General features: G+C 43.0%; 1 protein-coding gene across 3 annotated transcripts in view; it reads right to left on the reverse strand.

The window, feature by feature from the left end:
• Positions 1 to 23,356, reverse strand: part of AGBL3 (ATP/GTP binding protein like 3) — a 53,280-nt gene that overhangs the window by 21,319 nt on the left and 8,605 nt on the right. Inside the window, exons 4-12 of one of the 3 annotated variants that reach the window (XM_034773991.1) lie at positions 22,181 to 22,363; positions 18,299 to 18,406; positions 15,467 to 15,569; positions 13,979 to 14,761; positions 11,656 to 11,818; positions 10,713 to 10,839; positions 9,231 to 9,331; positions 8,949 to 9,070; positions 7,149 to 7,215 (exon numbers count right to left, since the gene is read on the reverse strand). In XM_034773991.1, the coding sequence (XP_034629882.1) occupies positions 7,149 to 7,215; positions 8,949 to 9,070; positions 9,231 to 9,331; positions 10,713 to 10,839; positions 11,656 to 11,818; positions 13,979 to 14,761; positions 15,467 to 15,569; positions 18,299 to 18,406; positions 22,181 to 22,363 (1,757 nt within the window). Of the gene's footprint in view, positions 1 to 7,148; positions 7,216 to 8,948; positions 9,071 to 9,230; positions 9,332 to 10,712; positions 10,840 to 11,655; positions 11,819 to 13,978; positions 14,762 to 15,466; positions 15,606 to 18,267; positions 18,407 to 22,180; positions 22,364 to 23,356 lie in introns of those variants that run through there. The other 2 variants (XM_034773981.1, XM_034774000.1) reach the window with 2 other exon arrangements.

The following is a 23,356-nucleotide window of genomic DNA, read 5'->3' on the forward strand; positions in this document are numbered from 1 at the left end:
CCCCCGGCGGCCCGGCTCCCAGCCCCGCGGGCCCGGCCCCCGGCTCCCAGCCCGGCCCGGCACCACGCGCCCGGCCCGGCACCATGCCCCCGGCCCCGCGACCCCGGCCAAAGAGGCCCCAGCCGAGCCCTCCCGATTTTCCCGGACATGCCCGGCTTTTGGGGATTTCCCCCCGGACGGGGATTTGAGCCCCCAAAAGCCGGACATGTCCGGGAAAATCCGGACGTATGGTAACCCTACTTTTGGTCAAGTGCCAACCAGGTTATTTGAGCTTCTTAACCCTTTACAGGTAAAGGAGGGATTTTATGCTACCCTTAGCTGTATGTTCATGACAGAAACTATTAGTGTTAACTGAAAATTACTATAATGAAAGTAACTCCCCCACAAAAGACTTAAAGGTAAAAAACAGTTTTGCCCAGTAGAAGGGGATTGAACATCTGAAGTACTGAACACTAATCCTTCATGCCAAGGGCATAAACCCCAATTCAAGAGAATGGTTAGGTATGTACTTAAATCCATCTCTATTCAGCAAAGCAATTCAGTTAAATATGCACTTAAGTCCCATTGCCTTCAATGCAAAGTGCTTTGTTGAACTGGCACTATAATTGCAAATGCTGCCCTCCAAAATAGCTACCATTGAGGGTAGGAACACCACTGTGTTAACATCACTTAGTGCTAGAATCATGACTGGTGCATGTGTTCTGGAAAGAAGTGCATCATCTGAACATTGTGAGACACAAGAACTTAGCATTAGGGAATGATGACTGACACATCAGCACATATGTAGGCACCATGAATTCTCATGCTGAATGCTGGTGGCATAGAATCATAGAAATGTAGGACTGGAAGGAACCTCGATAGTCCCCTGCACTGAGGCAGAACTAAGTACTATCAAGACCATCCTTGACAGGTGTTTGTCTAACCTGTTCTGAGACAATGACACAGATTCCACAGCCTCTTGAGGTAATTTGTTTCAGTGCTTAACTATCCTTACAGTTAGAAAGCTTTTCCTAATGTCTCAGATAAATCTTCCTTGCTGCAATTTAAGCCCATTGCTTCTTGTGCTGTCCTCAGTGGTTAAGCTGAACAATTTATTACCCTCCTCTTTATAACAACCTTTTGTGTACTTAAAGACTATTATCACATCGACCCTCAATCTTCTCTTCTCCAGACTAAACAAACACAATTTTTTCAATATTTCCTTGTAGGTCATGTTTTCTAGATCTTTAATCATTTTTGTTGCTCTTCTCTGGACTTTCTCCAATCTGTCCACATCTTTCCCAAAGCATGGTGCCCAGAACTGGGCACAGTACTCCAGTTGAGGCCTTATCTGTGCTGAGTAGAGTGAGTGGAAGAATTAATTCTCATGTCTTTCTTACAATGCTCCCACTAATACATCCCAGAATGATGTTAGCTTTTTTTGCAACAGTATTACATTGTTGACTCACATTTCGTTCGTGATCCACTATAAAAAAATGGTTTCAGAATGGTTACTAACCTTCCATAACTGTTGTTCTTCGAGATGTGTTGCTCATGTCCATTCCAATGTAGATGTGTTCTCGCCCCGAGCACCGCCACCAGAAAGTTTTCCCTCAACGGTATCCGTTGTGTTGGCTCTGGTGTCCCCTTGAGTTGCACCTTCATAGAACCAGTATATAGGGTCCTGCCACCCGTTCAGTTCCTTCTTGTGGGCTAACTCCGACAGAGGGGAAGGCAGGAGACAGGGGGTTGGAATAGACATGAGGAAAACATCTCGAAGAACAAGTTACGGAAGATTAGTAACCATTTTTTCTTCTTTGAGTGCTTGCTCATGTTCATTCCAATGTAGGTGACTCCCAAGCATCTGTGCAGATGGAAGGTTCAGAGTTCATTGGCTGACTGTAGAACTGCTTGGCCGAAATCCACATCATCTCTAGCTTGCTGGGTGATGGTGTAGTGTGATGCGAAAGTGTGGACTGACAACCACGTTGCTGCTCTACAGATGTCCGGAATTGGAACTTCCGCCATAAACACTACCACCAATGCTTGAACTGTTATAGAATGGACTATCAACGGAAGAGCTAGGACCTTCACTAAGTTGTAGCATGTGTGGATACAGGAAGTGATTCATGATGAGATTCTCTAGGTCGAGACTGGATGGCCTTTCATTCTGTCCACAATGGATCTGAACAGCTGGACTTCCGAAAGGGTTTAGTCCTTTCTATATAAAAGGCTAGCGCACGCCTAACGTCCAATGAGTGGCGTCTCTGTTCCTCCCTGTTAGTGCGTGGCTTAGGATAGAAGACTGGTAGAAAGCTATCCTAGTTACTATAGAATTGTGAGACCACCTTTAGCAGGAAGGATGGGTGTGGCCGCAGCTGTACCTTGTCCTTGAAGAAGACCGTATACGGTGGCTCAGAGGTAAGAGCTTGGATCTCTGAGACCCTTCTAGCAGAAGTAATGGTGATTAGGAAGGCCACCTTCCAAGAGAGGTAGAGCAGAAAGCATGTTGTCAGTGGTTTGAACGGGGGTCCTGTTAGCCTTGCCAGCACCAAATTGAGGTCCCAGGGCACTGCTGGCTGGTATACCTGGGGGTACAGCCATTCCAGCCCCTTAAGGAATTGGCCACAGACTGAGTTTGAGAAGACCGGCCAGCCGTTCACCTGTGGGTGAAAGGCTCAGATTGCAGCTAGATGGACCCTTATGGATGACACCGTTAGGCCTTGCTGCTTTAAATGGAGAAGGTACTATAAAATGAAGGGCAGTGATGACTTGGTAGGTGAAAAACCCTTTTGTGCTGACCAAATCAAGAATTTCTTCCATTTTGTCAGGTAAGTGGCTCTAGTAGATGGCTTTCTGCTCCATAAAAGCACCTCGCGAATGGGCATGGAGCAAGCCAGTTCTGCTGGGTTCAGCCATGGAGCTTCCATGCCGTGCCATGATGTAGACAGCTATGATTCTGAGAGATCAAGTCCGGAAACAGGGGCAGGCTGATTAGTGTGTCCACCGAGAAATCTAGGAGGGTGGTGAACCACTGCCGACACAGCCAGGCTGGGGCTATCAGGATAAGACGTGTCTGTCCCTTCTGACCTTCAGCAGGATCCTGTGTATGAGAAGGATGAGAGGAAATGCATAGAAGAGTTGGTCTGTCCAACGGAGGAGAAAGGCATCTGTGAGCGACCCTGAGCTGTGGCCTAGGAAGGAGCAGAACTGAAGACACTTTCTGTTGTACTTAATGACAAACAGGTTTACCTGGGGAGTTCCCCACCTCTGGAAAACAGTGTTCACGTCTGGGTGGCAAATGGACCACTTGTGATAGTTGGAAAAGGTTTTGTGAGGTGATCCACTAACTCATTCTGTGACCCAGGGAGGTAGGAGGCTTTGAGGTGCATCGAATGGGCTATACAGAATTCCCATAGGTGAAGTGTCTCCTGGCATAGGGGAAAGGAGCGCACTCTACCCTGCTTATGTAAAACATTGCTGTTGTGTTGTCTGTGAGGACTGACATGCAGTTGCCCTCCAGGTGGGGTTGGAACACCTGGCATGCTAGGTGTACAGCCCTCAGTTTCCTCACATTTATATGTAACGAGAGCTCCTCCGGGGACCAGAGGCCTTGAGTTCTGAGGGTCCCCTGATGCATCTGTGATGAAAGACATTGATGGTTGGGATCTCAAGAATGGGACTCCTGCACATACTATCCCTGTGTCCAGCCACCAAAGCAGGGTGGAAATCACTGACGGGGGAAGTGAGATCACTTTGTCCAGACAGTGTTGATCTGGTATATATACTGACGTTGGCCAAGATTGGATAAGTCTGAGTCACAGTCTTGTGTGCTGAGTCACAATCTTGTGTGCATCGAATGGCTCGGAATGGCGGCACTGGGAGGGATAGTTAGTCCCTAGCTGCCTCAAACTTCTCCGGTGAAGATGGTAGTATCAGGGCTATCGAACCCTGGGAGAACCCAATGGTACCGGATCAACAGTGCCCTTCCCAGGGCTGGAGTCAACGGTACTGCATTCCCCACTGGTGTCTCTGAATGGCCCAGCATAGGTCACACTCTATTGGTGTCTCTATGGCCCACAGACCTTGGAGTTGGAGAACGCCCCCAGTCAGTGTTTCTCTGCTTCTTTGTCAGCACCGGTGATGGAGAGTGGTGCCAAGAGTCCCGTCCTAGAGTTGACTTCCTCGGCGCCGGGGATTCATGTTGGTGCCGGCAGCCCTGGGCCGTAGGTGCAGCCCAGGGAGGCAGAATGGTGCTGTGCCTCCCTCAGAGATGCCAGGGCGCTTCTCACAGAAGTCAAAGTGCTCGGTGCCGAGTCCACATGACTTGGCTCCAAAGGGGGACAGAGCACTGCCTTCATGAGGAGGAACTTAAGTCTGGTGTCCCTACCCATTTTTGTTCTGGGTTTGAAGCCCCTGCAGATCCTGCAACACTACTGCACGGGGCCTGCCCCAGGCTCTTAAGGAAGCTAGCGTGTGGGTCACTAACCGGTATCGGTTTATGGCACGACGCCCATGGTTTGAACTCCGGGGACTGAAGCATATCCTGGTGCTGGGGAAGGGCTAGCCCCACTTTGCTGCTGACTATACTAATTAACTAACTAATTAACTAACTAAAACTCAACTTTAAAAAGGTAACTATTTACATTGTACAAATCAAGTTCAATGTGAGAAGGTACTTGCGGGAAAAACGCAAGAACGAGCAGAAGTTCCAGCAACCGTCATGGGTGGTAAGAAGGAACTGAAGGGGCGGCGTGGGCCTATATATTGGTGCTATGAGGGCGTGACTTAAGGGGGCACCAGAGGCAACCCAATGGACACCACTGAGGGAAAACTTTCCAGTGGCAGTGCTTGGGGAGAGCACACACCTCCACTGGAATGGACATAGGTAAGCACTCGAAGAAGAACCCCCAGTTCCTTTTCTGCAGTATTCCTTCATAGGCAGTTATTTCCCATTTTGTAATGCACAATTGATTATTCCTTCCTAAGTGTAGTAATTTGCATGTGTCCTTACTGAATTTCATGCTATTTATTTCAGACCATTTCTCGTCTGTCAAGATCATTTTGAACTCTCATTCTGTCCTCCAAAGCACTTGCAATCCCTCCCAGCTTGGTATCATCTGCAAACTTCATAAGTGTACTCTCTATGACATTCTTGTTATCCTTTATGTTCCCAGCTAATTTAATCTCATTTTTTGCCTTGGCCTTTTTAATTTTGTCCCTACATGCCGGTGTTATTTTTTTTATATTTATCCTTCATAATTTGACCTAGTTTCCACTTTTGTATGACTCTTTTTTGAGTTTCAGATCATTGAAGATCTCTTGTTTAAGCCAGGATGGTCACTTACCATACTTCCTATCTTTCCTATGCTTTGGGATAGTTTTGTGCCCTTAATAATGTCTCTCTAAAAACTGTCAACTCTCCTGAACACTTTTTTTCCCTTTGCCTTGCTTCCCACAGGATCTTAACTACCAATTCTGAGTTTGCTAATGTCTGCCTTCTTGAAGTCCATTGTCTTTATTCTGCTGTCTTCCCTCCTACCATTTCTTAGACTCAAGAACTCTATCATTTCATGATCACTTTAATCTAAACTGCCTTCCACCTTCAACTTCTCAACCAGTTCCTCCCTGTTTGTCAGAATCAAATCTAGAATTGCCTCTCCCCTAGTCGCTTCCGCCACCTTCTGTAATAAAAAGTTGTCTCCAATGCATTCCAATGATGCATAATACGATCCTAGATCTGCTTATTCTTTTAAACTGCAAAAATATTTCTTTGTAAACAGAAAAGCTATGTTTTTCTTTTGAAATGGAAAACAAAATTCTGAAGAACTTAGTACAGAAGATTATGACAATTACAGAATATTATGTGAAAACCCTAATTTTGTTTACTGTTCTGCATTATAGATTTGGACTGCACCTGGAAATACTGTACAGCTCACTGACATGCGACAGAATAGGGGTGGGCAAACTTTTTGGCCCAAGGGCCACATCTGGGTGGGGAAATTGTATGCAGGGCCATGAATGTAGGGCTGGGGAAGGGGGTTGGGGTGTGGGAAGGAGTGCAGGGGGTGGGAGGGGGTGTGCAGGAAAGGGCTCAGGGCAAGGAGTTGGGGTGCAGGAGGAGTGCGGGGTGTGGGGTGCAGGAAGGGGCTCAGGGCAGGGTTTGGGGTGCAGGAGGGGTGCAGAAGGGGGCTCAGGGCAGGAGGTTGGGGTGCAGGAGGGGGTGTGGAGTGCGGGAGGGGGCTCAGGGCAGGGGGTTGGGCTGCAGGAGCAGTGTGGCAGGGGGCTCAGGGCAGGAGGTTAGGGGGCTCAGGGCAGGGGGTTGGGGCGTGGGGTGCAGGAGGGGTTTGGGGTGGGGGCTCCGGCCAGGCACCGCTTACCTTGAGCAGCTTCGGGGTGGCAGCAGCATGCAGCAGGGCTAAGGCAGGCTCCCTGCTACCCTGGCCCCGTGCCGCTCCCAGAAGTGGCCAGCATGTCCGGCAGTGGCTCCTGGGGGTGGGGTGGGGCAGGCAGCTCCAATGTGCGCTGCCCTCGCCTGTGGGTACCATCCCCGTAGCTCCCATTGGCCGTGGTTCCGTGTTCCCGCCCAATGGGAGATGCGGGGGGTGGTGCCTGCAGGCGAGGGTAGCGCACGGAGCCCTCTGCCCCCACCTCCCCCAGGGGCTGCAGGGAGGTGATGCTGGCCGCTTCTGGGAGCGGTGTGGGGCCAGGGCAGGCAGGATCCGGCCTGTGGGCCGTAGTTTGCGCTCCCCTGCGATAGACCAACACAGTCTATTAACTGTACTTAACACTATTCAGGAGCAGAATCCAGAGGCATATTCAATGTATTAACTAGCATTATGACTAGTTTGTTACATACACCTGTACCCCGATATAATGTGGCCCGATATAACATGAATTCAAATATAACGTGGTAAAACAGCGCTCCGGGAGGGGGGGGGGCGGGGCTGTGCACTCCGGCGGATCAAAGCAAGTTCGATATAACGCGATTTCACCTATAACGCAGTAAGATTTTTTGGCTCCCGAGGACAGCATTATATCGGGGTAGAGGTGTACTTTCACGTCCTGTTTAGCCTAAGCACATAAAACTGTTCTTTCAACTCGAGCAATTTCTTTCTTGCTATACCCAGTAAAGAGATCTAAGCAGCTGAGAGAAGTTTATAGTGTACCTGAGTATCTGGTTTTAGCCACTGTGCAGCTGTATCGTTGGAGTCTGAGCTGTCAGAAACGTGGGTACTGTGAAAGATTGAACATTGTTTTATTTCCTTAGTTTTGGACTGAAAAAAGTATTTTGTTGAGTTCATCCATATAATAAGACAGTGCCCTGCCCTGCCCCCAACAGCCCCCATAGTAACTCTATTGGGAATGCTGTATAGATTGTGGTTTTCACATTTCTCTCATCTAAAGCACACAATCCCACTGTATAGGCTGCAGGACCTGGAGTTAAGCAATATAACAGTGGGGACTTTGATCATGGGGACTACTGGGTTGTCTGACAAACCGTGGTTCCTCAGTACAATCTGATGTGTGCAGATGACATTTCTGGTTTCTAGATAGCCATAATTCTACTTTGCATTTTCACTCTATTTTATGTCATTTCATCTAATAACATCTCATCTGTTTTCCATAACTGAGCCTTCTATTAGTTCTCTACCAAGATGCAATGTATTGCAGGCACTAAGATAGGCCTGTCTGTATTAAACAAAACAAAAGAAAACAAAACTTCATCTCTTCATTTGCTTATTATTCACCAAGAGGAGTGAAGACTTCAGCTTTGGGACGTGTACTTCTTAGTAATTTATAATACAGACCTTATTTTGAAGAGGTAGTTTTGAAAATAATGCACTGACAAGGGCCAAGAGATATTTCATTTCCTGTATTAATTAGAAGCATCAAGATTTTCAAAAAATTACAAAATATTACTCCTTGTGAAATGAGTTTGGAGATCTCCAAACTATTCACAATAGGCCAATGTCCACATCTCATTAATCACCTGCACAACTGTCATTAATTAACTTGTCAGTTTCAGCAGTGAGATCAAGTACTGATTGGGCCCTGGAGATTGAATTCCTCCCGATATCTAGGGGTGGATCATTCAGGGGAGAAGCACATTGCTGGATCATTGTGGGGAATCAGGTATTGCTATTGCTTACTGAGTGTAGCTATTCTATAGCTAAATAGAGTACAGGACTTCAGACTGGCTCCTTTCTACAGCAATACAGTAGAACCTCAGAGTTATGAACACCTCAGGCATGGAGGCTGTTCGTAAGTCTGAAATGTTCGTAACTGTGAACAAAACATTATGGTTGTTCTTTCAAAAGTTTACAACTGAACATTGACTTAATACGGCTTTGAAACTTTACTATGAAGAAGAAAAATGTTGTTTTCTCTTTATTATTTCAGTAGTTTACATTTAACACAGTACTGTACTATATTTACCTTCCCCCCCCCCCGTCTCTGCTGCTGCCTGATTGCGTATTTCCAGTTCCAAATGAGGTGTGTGATTGACTGGTCAGTTCGTAACTCTGGTGTTTGTAACTCTGAGATTCTACTGTACATTCATGTACACTGAAGCAAGTGATACACTTTATCCTACAGCTAGACTTCTCTGCAAACATGTACAGTCGAAAAATAGTGTATTGATTTACATAACCCAGCTGATCAAGTGCTGCATCAATTTACAGTCCGTGCAATTCCATCTCTCCGTAAGAGCCTTTAGAACCCCACACTGAGCTAAATGAGAGCCTTGCTTTCTTTTGTAGGACAGGGCCAAGCTTGAGTAGATAAAGGGGTTCTATCCACAGCCAACTGACCATTAAAGACTCAACCTGAGATTCATATATAATTATCTTCCAGTAATTTCAAAATTAAGTTCTTGGTAATTAATCTAATGCCTAGTGTAGTCCTCTTTACCAAAGTGCACAACAAGGTAGAATATATCTCAGTATCTCTCAATAGTTTTGATTTACCTGGAATCTTTGTCTAACATGGCATCTGTGACAGAGGCATCTGAGTCACAATTAAGATTCTCTGAGTTTGTCTTAGCTTGCTGTTTCACCATTTCCTCTAATTCTTTCAGACACAGATAATACTAGGGAAGATCATACACTTAGTTAATAATGAAGTCCACTGCCTTATTGAAAAGCACTTATCAAAACCAATATAGTGTTTGTTATTATTGCCTTACAGAGTGCCACATTTTATCACATAAATACTTTTATTCCAATAGCTCTAAGAAGGACTTTTCTTACCTTACTCTGGTCTGGATCACAGTAATCCAAGAGGGCATCACAGAAATGGTATCCTATTGACTCTAAGTCTTCAGTGTTGAAGTGAGTGCCCCCTCTATTACCTGAAACATCAACAGAGATACTCACAAATGAAGACATAACTGCTCACTCCCTGCAGTGATATTTTCAGCATGGTGGTTGAAAGTAAGTTAAAATTTCTTTGGTTCAAAACTAGTTGCTGCTCCACAAACTTATAATATAGCTCCCAGAAAAACACTCCACCCTTCCAAAGCCCATGTGAAGGCTGTTGGTTTTCCAAGACATCTTGGAACAGTTTTCTACTATCTCAATACAAAGCTCAAATGACATGATTATGACATTGTCTTGTTCTTCCTGTGCTCCAGCTGACTGAAGCCAGAGTATGAGCAAAACTTCTTGGAATGGATCTGTTGGTCCCCATGCCTTTGATCAAATAAGGAAGTTAGTGCTTTTTAGTGTCCCTCCACCTCTCACCAGAGGTCAGAGGTTCATTTCCTTCTTTCAGGAGTGGCTCACAGTAATTCTCCACACTGGCAGTCAATAAAACCAAAATGACCTTAAATAAAGCACAGTTTATTTAGCATACCAAATAGAAAATAGAGAGAAAAGTCATGTAACTACAAATTAAATTGAATACACGTGTCCATTCTAGAGACTGCATAAAATATTAGGCTGGCCAGCCAAAAGTTTTGGGATAATAATCACTGAATAGTTCCTATAGCAAAGCTCTGACATTCTGGACTTGACAAAGCCATGTATCTGGTCAGCACTCTTGGTCTGTGTGTGATCTCCTCCTTTCTCTGGGCAAGCAAACACCCTCTTTTATAGCCAGGATGGCCTTTTCTACACTAAGAAAAATTTGACCTGTACTTCCCCACTGGTGCAACAGTGGTGGAAGCTCTTGTCCAGACAGCATAAGAATGCTGCAGACATGTGCACACTAAAGCTTCCCTATCGCTATTACTGATGGAGCTCCACCTACAGAAAATTCTAAATCCATGTTTTGTCAGCATAGACAGGGTCCCCATTCTGAGTGTCTCAGAGAGAAGGAATTATATATGACATTACTTTTAACAAAACCAGCTTGGGACTAATAACGTTTCTCCTTGCCTCTCACCACGTATCCTTAATAAGCAATCTCTCCACTCATTTGTACAATTGTTTCTGGCATATCTATTTCTAGCAATTCCATTTAATTTGGTAGGCAGGCCCACTAATTCATTATGTATTGGTTTCCAGTACATGTCTGTAATAACTGTGGCCTGAAAGTTAATTTATGCATACCCTGTGTTAAAATGCTCACTCTAACTTCATAGAATTTGTCATTTATCTCTGTTAAATAGGATTCTTTGAGGATGGTAGCTAAAACCATCACAGATCACTACTGCATCTGTAAAAACAAACAATCAAAACCAGATTTTGTTTGATGACCCCTACAATCTCCCTTGAATAAAAAGGTCTTACCTAGTTTAGATCCACAAAAAGTGGCTTCCAAAGTATAGCTGTTGTGGATGCCCATCTTCCACATCACTACTCGACCTGTCCCTTCTTTGCTTTTCTGTACTTTGAAATTGCAATCTGGGAATGAAAACTTAAAAGAAGGATGTAGGGTCAGTTCCCTGTCTTTTAAGGAGCACCCTTTCCCACTAAAATAGAGATGAAGTTAGCAGTTTCTTCTTAACCTCACTAATGTGTAAAACTTTCAAGCCCAAGTAGGAAAATAGTTAAAGGTTCAATCCATCCTTCTTTCACATGTAGTACATAAGTATTGCATCACACATGGTACATGGCAGTCTTTCAATATTTAGGTACAACAGAGCGGTGGGTGGAATGAGAATCCGTCTTTGATTATACCAGTTTGTTTTACTTTAACAAGGATTTGTAATCATTACACATGTAACACCTTTTAATACTGCTGTTCATACTACCCCCTTTAGTTGAACTAGCACCAGACTACTGGACCAGCCCCCCAAAGCCTCCAGTTCTGTTTTTAATACTAAGATGGTGTGAGATGCATGTTTAGTAAAGGTCTGAATAGCTTTTCTGTCATGGGTGAACAAATCAATAATTTGGTATCCTGGATCACATGCAGCTTTGGATCACCTCCTCATTGTTTTCTGAAGAAAACAGAATTAGACTCAAATGCTACAGTAATAAATGTAGTGTGATAGTTTGTGTGTTGTGCTATTATTGAATTGCTGAATCCCTATTGGTTTAGATAATGGCTCTGTTGTGTGTTTTAGCCAATCAGAAGTCATTTTTATCAATAAAAGCACCATCTTGTAATGCTTAGTACCTTTATAAATAACTTTGTTTCCAACTGACTGACATTTTAGCAAATCAGATTAGCTTACACAGGTTTCATTTAGTATAGTAAAGGACTATTTCAAGTTAGCAACTTGCTTACCTTATCTGGGCAGTTCTTGCTCATCATGAGAGGAAAGATGCGTTGGTGCAAGCATGGCACCTCTGCTTGCTCCCCACCATCACAGCCATACATGAAGACATTCTCTTTTCTACTATGACCATGAAGATCACAATACAGGAGAATGTCACGCTCTTCCATCAGTCTGTAACAAGAGAGGAAACAATATTTTGCTATAAATGCTTTTTTTTCTGCATCAGCCAGGGCTGATGGGTTGCAGCAATCTTCATAGGAATAATTAAATACATAAACATATGCCTAGCTTTAAGTATATGAGTAATCCCATTGATTTCAACAGGATTACTCATGTGCTTAGAATTAAGCATGCATTAGGTGCTTTGATAGATCAATGCCAAATAGCTCAGCACCTTGCAAGACCAAACCCCAAAAGTGTGCCATGGCTTAGTAACAACAGGGTCCAAGGCTGTGCATCAGAACTTTGTGTTCATTTTATTAAAACAGTTATAATGGATCAATCATTCTTCATGAGTCCAAAAAGCTGGGAGTCATTTTTGTTTAAAATGTGGGTAACTGAACTCTATTCTTTTTAGATCTCATTTCCTTGATCTTCCTTTCTTCAACAACTATTATCTGGGTCTTCCCTTCCATCTCCATATTTTCCTTCCCAAATACATTCACCCTGGCAAATTTCCCCTTCAGTCCTATCAACCCTCAGTAGGAATGATCTTCAGCCACTTCAGATGTACATTAAAACAATTTGAAGTATTGCACCAGAATGCTACTTTTATGTTCCTTCTTGTATGCCACATCATACACAAGGCACAATCTTGAGACTTATAACACACTACAAATATATAGCACAGAAGTGTGTAGCAGATAGCTCTTTTCCCATTCAGGGCAAAAGTAGTATCAGTTTCCAGTATCAGTTTTTTGCAGTATTGCAAGTTTTGGAATATGCTGCATTTTGTCTATATTTTTTAAAAGAAACTTTGCAAAACTGCACAAGTTTTGAAAAAAAAAAGGGATTTAACACATCCCCTAAAAGCCAGTTCCAGTAGGATTTCACGCAGGTAATGTGATATCACCAGAATCATTCATGCTGGGCCATCACTCTGCACAGGAGTTGGCAATTCATGATGGATCAAGAAAGAAAGGGGAAAAAAAGGATTATATTTTTTTAGCTGATAATGTGCTAAATATGAGTCTGGATATTTGGGGCATTTCAGCACATTTTTCTAAATGTATTTATTTTTATATTTTGGTATACCAGTTGCTTTTAAATTGTAAAACTGGGATGCAGGGTGAAGAGAGGGTTTTTCTGCTACACAACTTTGCAAAAGACTAGCCTGTATCATAAAAACTTTTGTCCTCTCTCAAATCTACACAAGTTGTCTCCTATGGGAGAACAGTCAATTTCATTCTCTAGCAGGCTCCAAAATCCTTCCCCAGAGTCATCAGAAACTCTTGAAAGGGTCAGGATTAGTCAGGCCAAAATGGAAATAAGTAAAAGTCAGTGATTGAATTTGAACTTCTTTGAACATTTTTCTAATGGAAAGGTGGTAAGTTAGACAGAAGGATTCTTGTTTGAAGAATGGAGAGGCACAAAGGGAAAGTGCTTATGTACCTGAGAATCAAAACATACTGTAAATGACATTGTAGGTTAAATATTAGCTTTACGAGCACTGACAGAGTACTTTCAAAGCTAAAACCATCAGAAGAACCCAGTTACATAAGCCAAACCTGAATGGTGACTCTGGGTATGAATATATATGTATAACCAGATGACTAGATGTCTGCACTGCAAATGGATGTGAAGCATTAGAAACCAAACATAATTATGCTGAAATATACAGTAAACCTGATAGGACTAGTAGTCAAATACAAGGTTGGGATCCACTCTGGACTTAGCTCACTTTAGGGCACTGTCCTGCACCAATGGAGTTGGCAGATATTTTCCTACTGAATACAATGGGAGCAGAATTAGGGCCTTCATCTATAAATCTTGATGGGGGGCAGTGAGGAGAAGGGCTATGAAAAAAAATCACTTTCTGTTCTGGGGCTGATGGTTCCCTGAAAAATTCTCCTTTGCTACCCAAGATATCTTTCCCATTCCCTGTATTAAAGCTATATTACAGGGTGCTGTGCAACAGAAGAGCATTGTAAACTACAATAAAAACTCACGCTTCTTAGAATTTAAACAAATAATATAAACTGAATGGGTTAAATATGAGATGAGAGGCAATAAAAATGAGGCAAATATAGTACAAACAGTGGTTATACTAAATAACAGACACTACAAATACAAAGGGTTTTTTTGTTCTGAAGAGAGGAGAGATGATGTTACCTTCTGATCATGTTCCGGGTGTACCAAACAGAAGGAAAAGATTCCTTCAGGTCTGATGTGTAATTACGATTTAAGTCCTGACCTGCTAAGGAGCAGCGATAATTTCCCACAATCACACCATCTGGGTTCAACATTGGTACCACTTTGAAGACAAATGTGTCACGGAGCAACCGAGCATCGCCTGAGCTGCCCAGAATGTAATCCAGAAAGCCCTTCATTATCCAGGAGCTGTTTGTTTCGCCTGGGTGCACCCTCGCTGTCAAAATCACAGCTGCCTTACGCTTTGCCTCCTTGCCATTTTCTGAGGGGCTGGTGATGGTTAAAACATACACTATGTTTCTTGCTAGTGAATGGCACAAGATGCGGATCTTGCAAAACTTTGACCTCACTGGATCTCTCGAGATGGCTGCCAGGTAGTCCTGCAGGTTGGAATAGGTGTAAGGATAGCAATGGGCAAAGTAGCAGGTGTCTCGATCATGTGGGAACTGGAATGTCCAAGTGAGTGAGAAATACTGATGCCCATCTTGGCCAAGGTTGTTTTTGTAATACTTGATTTCATCTCCTGTCCTTTGCCAGCCAACTCGGTGGATCTTCGCATCCACTTCTGAGTACAACAGTGGACGCATACCATGGTTGTACAGGCTGGTGGGCTTGGTGAAATTGACAATGGTGAAACGATAAGGCATTCCTGCCTGAGTGTTGGTTACTCGGAAGTAGTACCATTGGGTGTGTCTGTTTGTGTAGAGGTCAGTGCGCAGTGTCAGCTGGTACTCGAATTCACTACTGGTGTACAGAAAGAAGACAAGCATTTTTAACGCTGGTTGCCACAGAAATTCATTACAGACTTAGATCATGCTGGGGACTATGGGATGGAGATGGAATTCTTCCAACACCATGATAAAGCACTGTACAATTAGCCATGTGCAAGTGTGGGGAGATTTCCACTTTCACATAAACAATCAAAGCATATGTTGCTGCTCAGGTCAGGATGTCAGACTAGATGGAATGCGTCAGTAATATAACCACCACATTCCTTTAGTGCTTACTTAAAATAATTAAAATGTGTGACCAAACCAAGGCTCATTAACAAAAAAAATCTTGTGCAAAAAAATTCACTCAACTAAATAAAAAAATACTGTCAGCTCTAAAAAAAAGTGTGAATATATGCATATGAATTTGTGCATGTAGGGTGAAATTTATAGCTGTGCCGAGGGCTTACATCAGGCTTCACTGCAACACCAGTGGTACACAGTCCTTGCGCAAACCCTTTGTACAGAAGTGAATTTCACCTGTAGATAATATTTAATGCCATGGAACGGTTATGAGATTGTTTCATTTGAAGTCCACATGAAAATATTCTTAGGGCTTATTCTGTTAGTGTAACTCAGGGTGTAGGCCCCAGCGTCACCCAGGGTACTTACAAAGGCATATTTGACTGCAGCTGGTGTCTACGCTACCTCATCAAAGAGGAAAAGATCATAAACCTACACTTTGACCACCTTTTGCAGATTCCCACTCTCAAAACGTGCTTCAAAGATCAAAGTGTTGTCCCAATCTTGAGCGATGACCTGCTTTGAGGGGAAGCTACCTCCTACTCGAGAATACACAAAACAGGATTCCTCGTTAGCTAGTGAAAGGAGCAGAACATACATATTATTCAGTTGTTAATGATTTCCAGCAATGCCTAAAACCTTTTACAGAAATTACACACTTGATTTTCAGGGCATATCTAGGGTAAATTCTCAAAGGAGTCGTGCAATGTTTTAGCCACTCCTTCCCAATGCCTTTCAATCCACTACATGGCTAAAACATCACCATTATGCTTTGAAAACTTCTATGGTTACTATTTGTTGCTATTACTGTAAAGCTCCCTTTTTATTTATAAACAGTCTCTGTATTAAATGTATCTTGTTTACAAGTGACAAGCTAATGTATTAACCCACCAGTTCCCAAACTGTGGTCACCGATGGGAGAACTTACTGTTCACATAGTTTTAATTTGCCTCCTTTATTGCAGCTGCTAAATCAGATTAAAAGAAACTAAAATGTTTCCATTATTACTTTCTATGTATGCAATTGCTATAGTTGCCACAGGGATGTTATACAATCATGACCTTAGAAAGAAGATGGTCTGTGCTATCATGACTTGAAGGAGTGAGGTCCATGAGACAATTTCTCTATTAACTCATAGACTCATAGACTCATATCTTAAGATCTGATCCATGATATAACAACATATTAGCAATGGATTAGGTTACCTAGGGAGATGGTGGAATTTCCATCCTTAGAGGTTTTTAAGGCCTGGCTTGACAAAGCCCTGGCTGGGATGATTTAGTTGGTGTTGGTCCTGCTTTGAGCAGGGCGTTGGACTAGATGACCTCCTGAGGTCCCTTCCAACCCTAATCTTCTATGAGTCTAACATTTTAAACCCCTGCATCAACCCATCTCACTACTTATTCTTCAGTTCCCCTCCTAAAACCTATTGTGCACTGTTTCTGGCAAAAGAATAGTTACCATATGCAGCCAAGAGATGACTGGGTGTATTTAAATCCTAAAATCCTGATTCAGCAAAGCACTTAAGCATATGCTTAATACCCATTGACCTTAATGTAAAGCACATGCTGAAGTGTTCAGAACTTGAGCCTAAATTAAGTGATTCCTATACAATATAAAGCATCTTGAGATTTCCCTTAATGGAACGTGCTATCCACACTTAGAGTTTTATAACACCTGCCTCCTACTTCTATTATTGTTACTGGGAGCTATGCACAAAAATCCATTAATCATTATAAAGACCTTACATTTAAATAGGGCCTGTCATCCCAATGCATATTACAGACATAGACTGATATACAAAATATATAAAGAATATCGCTTCATTCACTGCTCAAACACTGCTCTGTCCAGACTGAAATGCCCACAGAACACTAGGTGAGTGAGGCAGGAAATGATAAATACAATTTCCAAACTGCAGATGGAATTTTAATTAAGCAGAATGTAATTATCCAAGTGGGTATTTGGCCAGAACAGCAGGATTAAAACCCCATGTCTTGTGAAAGGTGCCATGGGTCTTTAACACCTTAATCCCCAAGAACCATACACCCTTTGTAACATGGTTTGTATGTAGCAATAAAGAATTCAGGGGTTAATGACTACAACTGGTTGAGATCTTGGTTTCACATAACATCCAAAAGAAGGTGATTTCAGCAACAGAGCTCCCCTAACACTATTGTGGTTCAGAAGAGAATCAGAAAACAGAGTAACACCAAATGAATCAAAAGTACCACTGCCAGCAGCAATTAGCTATCACTTTAGAGATCTGTAGTTAAATAGTCTCCCAACCTGACTTCGTTTAACTTAAGAGAGTTGACAAGGTCATAGTATAAGTGATAAGTTGCAAACAGGATACTGAAAGTCTCCTGCCAACATGTACTTCCAGTTTTATCCCTGCAATTATGGAAGAAAATCATTTTTGAACTTTCATACTCTCTTTGCTCAAATATTATGAAAACATCACTAGAGAGAGATTAATTAACAAACTAGTTTCAGGCTATTTCCCACTGATGTTCAGAAACTGCTTGAACTGCACTTTTAAGGTTGTTAATAACAAAGCTTAAGATTTTGTCTTGGTTATTTTTAGTGAAAGTCACAGACAGGTCATGGGCAATAAACAAAAATTCACAGGAACCCTGACCTGTCCGTGACTTTTACAAATAACGTGGCAGGGGAGAAAGGGCTGCGGGGGAAGGAATGTCACCTGGATCTAAATGGGGGGAACTGACAGCCCCAGCCCCACAGCCACGAGGGGGCATAGCCCTGGTCCCAGACCCTGCCAAAGCTGTGGGACGGGGGCACACAGCAGTGGCTCTGCTCCCAGCCGAAGCCGCAAGGGGTGGGCACACAGCACCAGCTCTGGCTACAGCAGCAGAGGACGGAGGCGGGGTGCACAGCCCCAGCTTCGGCTGAAGGAGAGGGGGGCTGGGAGGGCAGGCACACAGCCCCGGCTGAAGCCGCGAGAGGAAGCCAAAGTCATGGAAGTCCAGTAAAGATACAGAATCTGTGAGTTCCCTGACCTCTGTGACTAAATCGTATCCTTATTATTAACATAAGCAGAATCCATGGATGGGGAGAGAGCTCTAATTCATTTCTATATCTTCAGATATAGGAGCTTATCCAAAACTCATTAAAATCATGGGAGAGACTCCTATTGACTTAAATTGGCTATGAATCAGGCCCCCCCCAAATAAAAGAAACCCAGTCAATCAAAATGGGTGTCAAAATTACATGCACCTGGTAATAACATTTCACAGTGTGCTCCCACCTTCATCTGCTGAATAAACCACTGTGCCCTCTCCGGGGTATTGGTACAGTGGCTCGAGCTCCAGGCCCGTTGGGTGGTACAGTGCCTCAGGCTCACGGGGAATCCAGTCTGAAAAAGAAGAGACAGAGAGAACTAAACTACAAAGGGTGTCCACCACAAATGAAGGCTCTGAAAGCTGCTCCTTGAATCTTCTCCCTGCTTGCCAGGCAGCAACTTCAAAATGGTTTGTGGTAGGAATAAGTGTATCATGCCTTTTGGAAGATCAGAGTTTTTCTTAGGTTTATACAAGGGTTTTATCAGCTCATTCTTTACCTTGATAATTTGCCTTTAAAAACATCATCTGAGTGGATGTCATGTTATGGGGTGCAATTCAGACCAGTAAGAAGTTGTGTCACTGCCTGACCTGTAACCGGGGGTGCCTTAAATGCTCTGCTGCTGTGGCTCAGAGCCCAGACACCAACAGATAAGCATACAGTTCCGTGTGTGTGTGTGTGTGTGTGTGTGTGCTGGGGAACTGTGGTTCAGCACTCTGACCCCAGCAGCCTGCCTACAACACAACACCCCCACCCTTGTCCCCACCAGCCTTGGTTACTATTTATAGGGTGATACCAATACACTCCCAGTCCTGAATTTCCCCCAAACCATCTGCCCTGTAATGTCCAGTCTTCTCTTGGAACTCAGAGAAGTAATAAGTTTCTTTGCACCTTTAAAGAAACAAAAGCACCCGTTATTACTTTAAGTGGAGTTAATAATTACTTCAATTCAAACCCAGCACTAAATTGGTTTAGATTAAAAGTAAAACAAATGTATTAACAAAAAGGGAGGTTTTAAGTGAGTTCAAGTTCAAGAGTTGAAGACAAAATGGTTACAAGCAAATAAAAGTAAAATATGCTTTCTAGTGGCTAAGGGCTTTCTACACAATTGAAATGCTACAGCAGAACAGCTGCAGTGCTGCAGCTACAACGCTGTAGCACTTCAGTATAGACACTACCTGTGCCGATGGGAGTGGTTCTCCCATTGGCGTAGGTAATCCACCTCCCTGAGAGGTGTAAACTAGGTTGATGGAAGAATTCTTCCATTGACCTAGTGCTGTCTACACCGCGGATTAGGTCGTCTTAACTACTTCACTCAGGGGTGTGGATTTTTCAGAAATATAGCTGGGTCAAGCCAACTTTTTAGCGCTGACCAGAACCAAGACTTCACTCAACAAGCTATAGCCTTGGTTCAAGGTAAATTTCTTACCAATCTCTTTCTTTCCAGCCAGGGCTGGTTTTCTCTCAGTTAGAACCTTCCACAGAAGTACAAACGCTGGTTTCCCTTGTCTTCCTAAGTGAAAGATCTTTGGCTAAGCAGGGTTTCTCACATATATTCAGTTCCCACAGACTTCAACTCACTTGGCTGAAGAACTCATCTGTCTCATCTTGCAAGAATTCTGGCCCCTTCTGTCTATTCAGTGATGGATGCCAAGATGGCTTTTTTTCTCTCCTTATATCTTTCCAAATTCACTGTTTTGTCCCCAGATTCAGGATTACATCATGCTGTTCTTCCTTCCTGTGGGCTTCCCATCCCCCTGCTGATTGGTATGTAAATGGGGCTTCCATTGTTTTTGGTCACATCTTGATTAATTTCATTAGACACAGGTAGATACAGTAAAACCTGTCAAGAGTGACCACTCATGGTAGTTAGCAAAAGTGATCACTTGTAAGAGGTGGTCTCTCTTCAAACGTTTGCACACTAGAGAACGGTGGTGTTCTGTGGCCTCTGCAGGTAATTGCTCGTGACATGTGGTCTTTTTTTCAGAAGTGCTCTCTAAAGCAGGTTTTACTGTAGCTGCCTTCCCTCCTGTCTAGGAGAAAATCTGTTTCTCCTTTTGTTGGGTCACAGACTTTAAAGCATAATATCAGTGAGTATTCATAATTCCTCACATAGTGTTAACACATACATTTTACAATTATATGAATGACCAATGTGTTATTGGTTATCATAACAGACCTTACTCGATACACTTTTATAATACAGCAATATCACATACAATCAGTTGATTCAATTGCTTATCACTTGATGTTCAAACCCCCGCAAGAGGCTCTCTTGCCTACTCTCTAGGTTGATGGCTTTGTTTACCTTTTATGTAAATGTACCTTCATTGTCTGTGCCAGATGACCAGGCAGCTCGGACAAACAAATACACATTCGTTTGCCCAAGGCAGACTGTGCTTATGCATTGCTTTCCAAACTCATTTTAAGAACATAATTCTAGCATATATTCATAACTCTTTGTACATACATAACACAAGAATATGAATTATCAGTGAGTTATTTGTTTTCCAATGATATCTTACATAACCCCTGTTAGATACAGAGTCTGACAAGAATGTGTTAGGTGTAGTGAGTGTGTCAAGTCTGACAAGAGTTGCTGACACAAAGAGTGAACCACAAATGGGCATCTGTGTCACAGTGGGTTACTTTAAAAAAGATGAGTGCCTAGGGAAAGAGGAGAAAAAAAATATAGGTAGTGAAGGTTTACTGTCCACAGTGGCTGTTGACCAAAACCAACATATAAGTAACTATCTTAACTCAAAGGACAAGAGGTGTTACAGAAAGAAAAATGGAAATCCACATGGTCCAGAGATTAATACAGCTTGTTAAAAGTATGGAGAAATTTATACACGATGACTGTTTGCTGGGATTATTTAACTTGTAAAGAAAAGTCAGCAAGACTGGACTATTCAAATTATGAAGGACACATTGAAAGTGTAGCTGTCCTTCCTTTTTATCCTACCCTAGGATAAAAAAACAGGGTAGTCAATTGATTAAATTAAAGGGCAATAAATTTGGACCACACTTTTAGTACCTACAATAATTCTCATTCACAATTCGAAATAAAAACAAGTAGGGGGGATGTGTATTATTCTCTGGTAAATCTTATTTTCTACATTCCTATACTACTCCTGGTAATTTAGACATCACTGTTGTTAACACTCCGGATCTTTGCTTATGACATGACTAGAGTTCTCAGCCCATAAAACAGTTTGTAAGGCAGTGGCTAGAGGCTTCAGTTACAGCTATCTGCACAGTCACAGGAAGGGTGTCAAAATAAGGCCCACAGAATCAGATGTACAACTTCCATTATTGATAATGGGAGACTGCACAACTCATTCTCTTTGTTAAAACTGTCCACTCGATATAAGAAAGTGCTGTATCAAACTAAGGATCATGCCTTCTCCATCATACCATGGGCCAGGCATATAGATACAGAGGTGCTCATCTGTACATTTTAAATAAAAAAAAATGTTTATATATTTGAAATATTAGGTCCTCACCTCTTCTTCGGTCAAGGACAAAGGCAAGAACTGGAGTTGTATGAAAAGGGATGTCACATATCTATAATATGGGCTGCAGATTTTTCCTCCCCTAAGGAAGGGGGAGCAGAAAACTTTTTTGCTACGGATAAGGCAAGCAAATTTGGGATCCTAGAGAACAGTAAGACATTAAACATGTTTTGCTGCAAAGTTCACCTTTAAACCATTAATCAAGAGGCGAAAGTCTCCATTATGCCCATTACCAGTAGTCTTCTGAGTGATCCGGTTCCTGTACTAATTTCCAAAAATTATGTGATTTTGATTTAACTCCTTTTCTTCCCCTGCAGTTAATGTATATTAAAAACATGGTTGAGAATCAGGGCCATCGACAGTTCAATCTCACCTCAGAAAAGCACATGATCTCCATTGATTGCTCCCAAACCACAGTGAATTTTATCAATAAAGCACAGGGACTGGCAAGGAAAGTTCTTAATAGTATCCCAATAGCTTTGATAAAGATTCATCTGTAAAAATTATGAAGAATTAAGTATTAGTATTATTAATGACCAATATTTAGGACTTACCAATGTGCTCAATTCTGTCCCTGATGACCTCACATTGGTGTGGCCAACGTATTAAGCTCAGGTGGCCTGCAGGGGATATGCCATAAAGATTGTGAGGCTCACGAAGCCGGGGTACCCATCTCCCAGAGTTATATGCCAAGACAATCTGTTTTGTCCGTGGGAAAAGCTGATCACAAATGGAATCTATGTGAAAATGAAAAAATACACTAGTCTCTTCAGTCCTTCAAGTGACAGCATGCAAAGCCAATTAGTCCGAAACTAATGGATACTCCAGGATCCCAGAATGGTTTCATGAATTTACTGTCATCCCACTGAAAAAAGGATCAATGCTGCATGCTATAAATCACCCTGAATTTAAAAAGCTGAGTTAAATGGACAGTGGATTATATCTATCACAAAATACATCAAGCATTCTGCTATAAGTAATAAACAGGATAAATATTTCAAGCCAGGACCTTTCATTTGAGCCTTTGTAGATATGTATTAGCAGCTTTTAATAGAGTTGGGAAGGATTTGTTTCATGTAATCTGGAGCAAGTCTCTTAGTTATAATTGTTAGGGGTGTTGAATGCAGGGGGAACAGGGGCACAACCAGAATTTTCCTAAGGAGGACGACCCAGGTAAGGTCACGTGCTAAGTAACAGAGGTCACATTCTGAGAAGTTCACATCTGTATATGGGGTTCCTCACCTTCATATTGCCGCATGGCACATGTATGTCCTCACTAAGTTGCCATATCTCCTTCTGGAGAGGGCCCGGAAAAGGTGGACGAAGTAGCATGAGGAGATGGCAGTCCAGGGTTCTAGGAAATGGGAAGCTGGGGGTGGGAAGGGAGGTGGATGAGTTCTGGTCAGTCTCTCTCACCTGGATCCGAGACTTGGACCCAGGGAAGAAGCAGAGAATGAAGCTGTCAGCAGCTGGCGAGAGCAGGGGCAGGAGCACCTCCAGGATACCACAGACTCAGAAAACAAGGCCACAATCTCCTCATGCTGCCTCCTCCATCTCTTCCACTTCTGGGCCCACTCTGGAAGGAGAAATGGCAGTTTGGCGAGGACTTTCACAGGCAGGGCCGGCTCTGGCTTTTTTGCCGCCCCAGGCAAAAAAGCCTCCCGCCGCCCCCCCCCCCCCCCGCCCCCTGGCGGGGGGCGCAGCTGGGGAGGGCACCGAGCGCGGCTGCG

This window comes from Trachemys scripta, chromosome 1 (genome assembly GCF_013100865.1).
Source record: "Trachemys scripta elegans isolate TJP31775 chromosome 1, CAS_Tse_1.0, whole genome shotgun sequence".
Lineage (NCBI taxonomy): Eukaryota > Metazoa > Chordata > Testudines > Emydidae > Trachemys > Trachemys scripta.